This window comes from Poromitra crassiceps (assembly GCF_964638095.1).
Source record: "Poromitra crassiceps genome assembly, chromosome: 12".
Lineage (NCBI taxonomy): Eukaryota > Metazoa > Chordata > Actinopteri > Beryciformes > Melamphaidae > Poromitra > Poromitra crassiceps.
In genome coordinates this window covers 8,061,424-8,071,423 of record NC_139632.1, presented here as the reverse complement: position 1 = coordinate 8,071,423, position 10,000 = coordinate 8,061,424, and the positions used below count along the sequence as shown (strand labels likewise).

Sequence of the window (10,000 nt, the reverse complement as noted above, 5' to 3'; positions counted from 1 at the left end):
GTGTGTGTGTGTGTGTGTGTGTGTGTACGTGTGTACATCACTTGCACCCGTTTGCATCCCTCCAGGCTCACATTGACTCTTTTTTTCTCTGCCAAAACTCTTGTGTTTTGAGGGGGGCAACAGTGTGTGTGTGTGTGTGTGTGTGTGTGTGTGTGTGTGTGTGTGTGTGTGTGTGTGTGTGTGTGTGTGTGTGTGTGGGGGGGGGGGGGGGGTAGGGGGACAACAACAGTGCATCAAGCATGGAAATTTAGCAGCCTTCCTCATGCGTCTCTTGATGTTCTACCTCTCTCCCTCCTTCTTTCTTTTCTTGTCTTCTTTTTCTTTCTTTCTTTCTTCTTTTTCCTTCAAATCAAGCGGTTTCATTTATCAAACCACCTTAAAACGTGTCAGTCATGATGCTCTCGAACGCTTAACGAACAAATTAATGACAGCTTCAATAACGCACCCTGTCTGCAAGATCCGTGGCGCGTGCCCGTGCGTCTTCCTGGTTCTCTTCCTCCCCGCGCTCCAGATCACATGTGCAGCTTCTTCCATGTTTGTGAGCTGGAGGCAGTTTGCACACGTCCGCGCGCACTCACACACACACACACACACACACACACACACACACACACACACACACACACACACACTCTCACACATACACATTGGGGAAAACAAGAAAACACTACAGCCAATTAGTTTGTGCCACTCAAACACTTGAGCGGAGCTCCCCGGGCTCTTCGGGTCCAATCACAGACAACGATACTCGGGATGCCGGAGACGCCCCCGTAAAGAGCCGTAATCTGAATGGTAGGTCATTGATGTGACAGCATGAGACAGCGCGCTGTGCCTTGGATCTGTCTGTGTGTGACCTCCTAGCAAAGGTCAGGTAGGGGTTAAATGTCACACTATGCCAGGTGACTGCATTCTGTTATTTCCTGTACAGCTCCTGTTTCCGTGGTTTTCAACCTGGGGGTCGGGAGGGACCCCCACAAGGGGTCACTGGACTAATCAAAGGGGGTCTGAGATGATAGGACAGGATAGGATACAGAAAACAACATTTTGCCGTATTTCTTGTGGATTGCTGCTGTATTTTACCTCTTCAAGCCTCTAAAAGTTATTCAAATAAAACAAAATACTGTCAATTCTCTTTCGAGAGCTGCAAGTTTAGTCGATTTGTCCATCAGCAGATTAATCGGCAACTATTTTGATAATTAACTAATTGTTTAAAGCAACAACAAAAAAAAGTTTCAGCTTCTCAAATGTGATGCTTTGTTTGTCCAACATGATGGTAAAGTGAATATCTTTTGGGTTTTGGACTGTTAGTCAGACACAACTAGACATTGAAAGATGTCACCTTGGTCTTTGAGGAACCTAAACAGATCTTTTTTCAATATTTTCTGACATTATGGACAAAACAATGAACCGATGAATCGAGACAATAATCAGTTACTTAACTGGTGGACAGTGCAACATGTGACAAGAAGTTTGACCTCGCTTGCTACCCTCCTTACAAGCATCCTTCACCTGCTCTCCTCCAGACCCCTGTTCTCCTTCCTCCTTTCCTGCATGTCCTCTTCCTACTTCCTCAGCTTGTTCCTTTCTCCTCTGTCGTCTCCTCTCTCTCCCTGTTGTCACTCCATCCCTCCTCCTCCTCCTCCTCCTCCTCTCTCCCTGTTGTCACTCAATCCCTCCTCCTCCTCCTCCTCCTCCTTCTCCCTCTCTCACCCTGTTGTCACTCCATCCCTCCTCCTCCTCCTCCTCCTCCTCTCTCCCTGTTGTCACTCAATCCCTCCTCCTCCTCCTCCTCCTCCTCCTCCTCCTCCTTCTCCCTCTCTCACCCTGTTGTCACTCCTCCTCCTCCTCCTCTTCCTCCTCCTCCTCCTCCCTCTCTCACCCTGTTGTCACTCCTCCTCCTCCTCTTCCTCCTCCTTCCTCCTCCCTCCTCCCTCCTCTCACCCTGTTGTCACTCCATCCCTCCTCCTCCTCCTCCCTCTCTCCCTGTTGTCACTCCTCCTCCTCCTCCTCCTCCTTCCTCTCACCCTGTTGTCACTCCATCCCTCCTCCTCCCCCTCTTCCTCCTCCTCCCTCCTCTCACCCTGTTGTCACTCCATCCCTCCTCCTCCTCCTCCTCCCTCTCTCCCTGTTGTCACTCCTCCTCCTCCTCCTCCTCCTTCCTCTCACCCTGTTGTCACTCCATCCCTCCTCCTCCTGGTAAAAAATGGTAAATGGTAAAAATGGTCTGCATTTATATAGCGCTTTTATCCAAAGCGCTTTACAATGAGTAGATAGTCTACATTCACCCATTCATACACCAATGGCGGCAGGCTGCCACGCAGGGTGCCTACACACCATCGGGAGCAATTTGGGGTTAAGTGTCTTGCCCAAGGACACAACGACAGCAGCTGGGAGGGAGCGGGGATCGAACCGCCAACCCTTGCGTCATTGGCCGACCCGCTCTACCTCCTGAGCTAAAGCCGTCCCAAGCCTCCTCCTCCTCTTCCTCCTCCTCCCTCCTCCCTCCTCTCACCCTGTTGTCACTCCATCCCTCCTCCTCTTCCTCCTCCTCCCTCCTCTCACCCTGTTGTCACTCCATCCCTCCTCCTCCTCCTCCTCCCTCCTCTCTCCCTGTTGTCACTCCTCCTCCTCCTCATCCTCCTCCTCCTTCCTCTCACCCTGTTGTCACTCCATCCCTCCTCCTCCTCCTCTTCCTCCTCCTCCTCCCTCCTCTCACCCTGTTGTCACTCCATCCCTCCTCCTCCTCCCTCCTCTCTCCCTGTTGTCACTCCTCCTCCTCCTCCTCCTCCTTCCTCTCACCCTGTTGTCACTCCATCCCTCCTCCTCCTCCTCCTCCCTCCTCTCTCCCTGTTGTCACTCCTCCTCCTCCTCATCCTCCTCCTCCTCCTCCTTCCTCTCTCCCTGTTGTCACTCCTCCTCCTCCTCCTTCCTCCTCTCACCCTGTTGTCACTCCATCCCTCCTCCTCCTCCCTCCTCTCTCCCTGTTGTCACTCCTCCTCCTCCTCCTCCTCCCTCCTCTCACCCTGTTGTCACTTCATCCCTCCTCCCTCCTCTCTCCCTGTTGTCACTCCTCCTCCTCCTCCTCCTCCCTCCTCTCTCTCTGTTGTCACTCCATCCATCCTCCTCCTCCTCCTCCCTCCTCCTCCTTCCTCTCTCCCTGTTGTCACTCCATCCATCCCTCTTCCTCCTCCTCCCTCCTCTCTCCCTGTTGTCACTCCATCCCTCCTCCTCCTCCTCTCTCCCAGTTGTCTCTCCATCCATCCCTCCTCCTCCTCCCTCTCTCTCTCCCTGCCGTGTCTTTCCCCGCTCGGAGCATTTTGTTCCTCTCCTTTCGCCCTTTAAGCAATGTCTTCTAGCTGATTGCTAGCGAGCGCGGTAGTGATGCCCTGCGCTGAGCTGCCCGGCCAGCCTCATCATGAGCTGTGTGTGTGTGTGTGTGTGTGTGTGTGTGTGTGTGTGTGTGTGTGTGTGTGTGTGTGAGTGAGTCCCTCTGCCTTACCCCCCACTAGACAGGCCAACACGAGTCGCATCCAAATCACAATAATGAGAGGCACAACTGGCATGGACCGCCTGGAAAGACAGACACACACTCAGCCCTTCCACAGTCTGCCTATTTGTTTGTTGGTCTGTCTGTGTCTGCTCGTTCGTCTGTGCTCTACTCCTCTGGCCTGATGCTTTCAGCTTGAGAGAACATCACGTCTCACTCCATCCATACTTTTTGTCTGAATCCACGCTGATATTTGGTGCAAATTCTTGAAATCCCACAACTGGGGTAATCTTCTCCATCGCTTGTGGTTTAGCTCAGCTCTGGATTGTATTCTGAAGGCTAATGATTCGCCCTAATCAGTGGTGAAAAGCAGTAATCTCTGCGTTTTGCTTGTCTGTCTGTGTGTCTGCGTGCCCGGGTTCTGCATCTGATTAGATCATACCAGCGGTTTACTGACAAGACAGAGAACTGGCAGCAACCAACTTCATTTAACCTGATGCAGCACACACTATATACACCCACTTTATGTTCCAGGTCTCTTTATAAAAAGTATGTTTCTTCTTGGCAAATGTAGTGCTCAGACATGTACGTTTCCCTCTTAAAGGGAAAAAAATTGACCCGAGATCAGATTGATTCTTTCAATGAGTTGTAAATGATGTTGTGCCTACAAAGACACAGCAGCAGCTGACACTAATGGTGGACATTAGAAGTCTATTAGAAGCCAGCAGCATATGAGAGTCTTTGCAGTCTCCACTTTGTCCATGTATTCTGTTCTCATGGTTAATATGACCATCAGATGACATTTGGTACGTTGTTCTACCTTGAAACCCTCAGATCAGATCCCGCCCAGCAGCACACCCAAGTGATGGTTTTATTTGGAAATGTCCCACATCACAATATCATCCTCCTTGTGTTGATTATGTAATTAAGACACACTGGTTTGAGAACCACTATTAATCATGTTAATGAATGATTGTTGTAAAGCGATAGACTTTGACAGATCAGACACGCACGTTGATGATTTTGCATCCATCATTTACATAAACATCTGCGTGTGTGAACGCGTTCCCCGTCACTCCTCTGTATCCTGCGCCTGGGGTTCGAGCGGTCGGTGGGGAGGGAGGGGGGTGAGGAGAGGGGGGGAGGGAGGGAGGGAGACGGAGAGACTTGTCATCACTCTGGCTTCCCTGGCTGTGCTACAGCGTGGAGCCGCACAGAGCTGCCACCCTGAGCCAAAAATACATCTGGCATGAGCGGATGAGGGAGGCAGAAGGGAAGATGGAGACATGAGGAGGGGAAAGAGAGAGAAGGAGAGAGAGAGAGAGAGAGAGAGGAGGATGGGGTTGGGGGGGCGGGGGGGGGGGGCGTTTGGGAGGGGGTTTTAGAGATGGAGTGGAGAGTGTAGTGTAGCGTAGCGTACTGTACTGTGCTCTCCTCTCCTCTCCTCCTCTTCTTGGCATCATCCTGAGCATGAACATTTCTTTAATCACAGCAGAGACAGAGAGGAGCGGAGCCGGGAGGAGGACGCGCTGGCGTGTCACACACCGCTCCGTCTGCTCGCATCACCTCCCCCCTCCCCCGCCTCCCCCCCCCCCCCCCCCCCCCGACACCGCCACACCACACAGCTCCATCTCTCCAGCCCTCCACATGTCACCCTCTCTCCCTCCTCTCTCTCCCTCTCTCTCTCTCTCTCCACCTCATGCATTTTTTTTTTTTTTTTAGACTCACCTTTGTTCTCTGTCTCACCCCTCCCTGTCTCCATCACTCCTTTTCCTTGTCTGTGTGTCACTGTGTCATTTGTTTCCCTTCCCTTCATCGTCCCTCCCTGCCCTGCCTCCCCCCTCCTCCCTCCCTCCCTCCCCCCCTCGCCTCTCCTCTCCTCTCCTCTCCTCTCCCCCCCTCGCCTCCTCTCCTCCCTCCTCCCCCCCTCGCCTCTCCTCTCCTCTCCCCTCCCTCCCCCCCTCTCCTCTCCTCTCCTCAGCTCTCCTCTCCCCCCCTCGCCTCTCCCCCCCTCTCCTCTCCTCTCCTCTCCTCTCTGGATGGATCGAGCCTTTTTGTTTACTTCAGGGAATGTTGTTCCCTCCTTATTGACCAACCAACAGGAAGGAATCTCACCCGGAGATGAGCCGGGGACGCTTGTTTTTCTGTCTGCCAGCCGTGTCAGCCTGTCACACAGTGTGTGTGTGTGTGTGTGTGTGTGTGTGTGTGTCTCGCACATGGGCTGTTGTCATCACAGTCAGAGAGGGGTTGTTGTGACATGTCACCCAGCTTTGTCACACTTGAGGACAAAACCGTCTCATTAGGTCCACACTTTACTATCCAACATGGATTTGACTGTTTTTGTTTTTTAATTGGGTTTGAGCTGGTGAAAAGTACAATGCGGTTTCGCACACAGCGTCGTCGTGACTTAAACTCTGTTGTTTCTCATGCGTAAGGGGGATGATAGGCTTGTTTTGATGGCAGGTTTTATAACGGCGCTACTATGCAGCAGTTTGTCATTATTTGGCAACCGCACATAATAACGCTTTGCGTGTGAATATATAAGTAGGGGGCCGCGTAGTGCGAGTCAACACCGGATCGGCTTACGAAATGAGTGAACGGGAGAAAACGTGCGATTCTGCAGCAGGTTTGTCCAGATGTTAATGAAGTTCATCTCTAAACCGTTTTATTTACACTTGCGTATTATAGAATCTCACACACTACACACTACGTGGCACGCCAGTGTGCGACCACAGGCCCCATCTTTCTTCTTCTGCGTTTCGAGTAAATGAGCCCACCCAGGTACAAAATGATGTGCCACGTCTGTGCCATGACACCACCATTGGGTACTAGTAGCAGCAGTGTTGCAAGAAGGCGCTAGCTAGCGTCTGTAGCTTCCGTGAGCAATGACTCACTTTTTGGATGAGGCAGTGTTGACCTAGATAGCTGTGCTAATGCTCAAACTGTCTCAAACACCTCTCTCTCTCTTTCTCTCTCTTCCTCCACCCCTCCACAGCAACTGAACCACCCCAATGTCATCAAGTACCACGCCTCTTTCATTGAGGAGAACGAGCTGAACATCGTCCTGGAGCTCGCAGATGCAGGGGACCTCTCACGCATGATCAAGGTAAGGGACTCCACTCCACCACACACACAACAGCATCCATGCCCACCGCTCCTCCATTTTGTTCACCACGTCCTGCCAAGACTGAGCTGAACTACTGGAAGAGCAGATGATTAGTTGGGTTCTCCTCGAGGAACGCTCGAGATAACACCCAGGCACAGCAGAGTTAAAGGACAGACCACTCAAAAATGGAAGCATAGCTTGGGATATCAGCTCAACCAAAAATGTTCAGTGTTTTTATATGGTCAATCAATTGTATTGTTTTGATATTGGCTCTGATTTTGATGCTGGTTCTTTTTTGCCACTGATTTTGGTATTGAACTACACTACTACTACTACTACTACTACTACTACTACTACTACTGATCAATATGCGGCAAGCTACGGTACACTCTCTGTGCTACTGAATCAGACAGTGCAGATGTGTCAATGTTATATTATAGTTATAACATATAGTATATAGTTATAGGCCCAATCCCCCCCTTGGCCCTACCACTTAGCCCCTAACCCTCAGTTTTGTGCGTCAACTTTATTATTGACTAAATGTCCAGCAACAACCGACACAACCATAGTCAGTCCAATGCCATGCCTCAAGATCGATAGGAGCCCTTCTCTGCTTGTTGTCCTCGGGCAGAGGTTCTCAAATGTTTTTCAGCCAAGGACCCCTTACTTACAAGATAGAAAATCTACCAACGACCCCCTCATTCTGATTTGTGATTTTGGGCTTAGCTTAATTGTTTCCACGGTAATGTGCTTCACTTTTAAATGGATAGGTTTGTTAGATTAGAATGTAATCCATGAACCATTTTAGATTTAAAGCATCAAATATTTTCGTTGAACTATGAAGCTTGTCAAAAAAAAAAAAAAAAAGGTTTTATTTTCCTGAAAACTTTTCGCGGACCCCCTTGCAAAGTGCCACGGACCCCTAGGGGTCCCTGCCGGACCCCCATTTGAGAACCACTGTTCTAGGGAGCTTCAAAGAAAGGCTGGTATGAAAGCAGCAAACTGTTGACGTGATCTTGTATAACTGACTGAATGGTGGCAGGAGGTCTGTGGTGGCAGAAGGTCTGTGGTGGCAGAAGGTCTGTGGTGGCAGAAGGTCTGTGGTTTTTCATTGCTGCAGGATCTCAACTACCTGCACTTTGAGTCAGGCTGAGTCATCCATTCCACACTGAAACCAAAGAATAAAGGAGCTCCTGTAAAAGCTTTTGAAAGCACAACAGTCTGCCTGCCTCTGTTAACAGCTGCCTAAAGGGGCGTTCACACCGAGATATTTATTTTTCGCTCTGTCGCTCAAGTCAACCCTTTGGAATCGCTCTGTCGCTCTGTTTAAATCGCTCATCAACAGGCACACGAAATGACGGACATGTGGGGGATATAACGTTACGCAATGTCATGCTGTTTGTCCACTACGAGCCACCGTCATTGTTTACAAGCTAAGCCTATCAGCGTGCTCCTAATGCGAGCTGCATACCGGTAGTACAGACTTCACTTCATGTCAGCTGTCAGCCTGTCAATCAGCTGTCAATGCGGTTTGTTGCCACACAATAAACCAGCGGTTTGTTCCAAGCCAGTGTGATCCTTGACTCGCTCTCACACGGCAGCCAATCAGCATTGAACAGCGAGCGACTGATGCCAGCGTATTTTCGCTCGAGTTGGAATATTTCATCTCGAGCGACGAGCGTATTTTCTCCCTATCGCTCTGTCTCTGCCGCTCGGACGCCCAGCGATTATTCTCCCAGGCGAATATACGCTCAATCGCTCGTTTGCATTGACTTTGTATGTAAACTCGACGCCAGCGACAAACTTTAATAGGTCGGTGTGAACGCAGCTTAAGACTGTATGAGGGGAAGTTGTTAAGAAACAACTGATGGTGAGAAGAAGTCAGAAAGATCACACATGATGTTGTCTGTAGCGGCTATATGACCAAATGCTGTGTGTAGATGGGAGGTACTGTGAGTGAAAAACAGCATACAGATTCCCTGCCTGCCAACACGAGGTTCGCAGGTTCGAACCCCCGTGTTACCTCCGTCTTGCCGTGCCGTGCCGTGCCGTGCCGTGCCGTTCCGTCCATACAGGCACGATTTTTGACCAGGTCTGCTGGCGTAAAGGGGGTGTGTCCTGGTCACTACACTACAGTGCCTCCTCTGGTCGGTTGGGGTGCCTTTTCAGGGGGGGAGGGAGACTTTGGTGGAATAGCGTGACCCTCCCGCTGAAACTCCTCGCTGTCAGGTGGAAAGAAGCAGCTGGCAACATGTATCGGAGGAAGCACGTGCTAGTCTACAGCCCTAAACTCAACAATAGCGAGCACACTCAAGAATAATGTTCAACTAACTGGCTCAGATTCCTGCAAATCAGAAATTATGTTCGATCCAAGATCCGCGCCTTTGATGCTCTTCCAAATGAACATGTCTTTTTTGATGTTTTACTGAGCCCACCTCACTCCAAGCATCTTATTTCTAGATTTGTATGTCTGTTTGATGGCCTCTACTGAGAGAATTAAAGAAGCATGGCAGGGGGAACTTTGTATTGATCTATCTGACATTATATGGGAAAAGAGTTTGTCTGTGGTACAACTATGCTCAGTTAATAGTAGACACCAGCTCATTCAATTTAAAGTTGTTCATCGCCTTCACTATTCTAAGCACAAGTTGCATAAGTTCTTCCCCTCTGTCTTACCACTGTGCGACAGGTGTCAGGTGTCAGAGGGCACTCTGTCTCATGCCTTCTGGTTCTGCCCTTCACTGACGGGATTCTGGGGCAAAATATTTGACTGGTACTCTAAAGCCTATAAAATAACGCTTCAGCCGGAGGCAGAACTCGCCATCTTCGGCTGCTCGGAGACCTCTCTGGGCTTCCCCACAGCTGTGCAGCAGTCTCTGACACTGGGGACAACTGTTGCCAAAAAACTTATCCTGAAAGAGTGGAAGTCCCCCTCTCCGCCTCCTTTCCAACTGTGGTTGACGGACATGATCTCGGTCCTAAGGATGGAGAGGCTCAGATCCCTGAGAAACAACTCACTTCATAAGTTTCTAACTATTTGGGACCCGTTTCTGGCTTACCTCGACGAGGTTGGAGGCGGCCCACGCACAACATTCCTTACAAGCACATAAGCACCCTATATGGACGGTATCACCACATTATTGTCAATGTTTTTTTTTTCCTTTCTTTTTTTCCCCGTTTTCTTTCCTTTCTTTTTTTTCCTGTGCCTGAGCTTGTTTCGTTTGTTTTGTTTGTATTCTGTTAAAATTGAAATTGAAAAAAAAAAAAGAATAATGTTCAACTTAGGTGCAGGGCCAAGGCAAAACATTAAGAAAGGAAAAAGGCCGGCACTCTAGAATGTCCTTTTAGAGTTTAATGGTCGGACAAGGACAAAGTCCAAATCAAATGTAAAAAGCGAGAACAAATCT

At 49.8% G+C, this 10,000-nt stretch overlaps 1 protein-coding gene across 3 annotated transcripts in view; it reads left to right on the top strand.

The window, feature by feature from the left end:
* nek7 (NIMA-related kinase 7) overlaps window positions 1–10,000 on the top strand; it is a 103,781-nt gene that overhangs the window by 49,662 nt on the left and 44,119 nt on the right. For all 3 annotated transcript variants that reach the window (XM_083647942.1, XM_083647941.1, XM_083647940.1), the window contains one exon: window positions 6,483–6,593. In XM_083647942.1, the coding sequence (XP_083504068.1) occupies window positions 6,483–6,593 (111 nt within the window). The remainder of the gene's footprint in view (window positions 1–6,482; window positions 6,594–10,000) is intronic.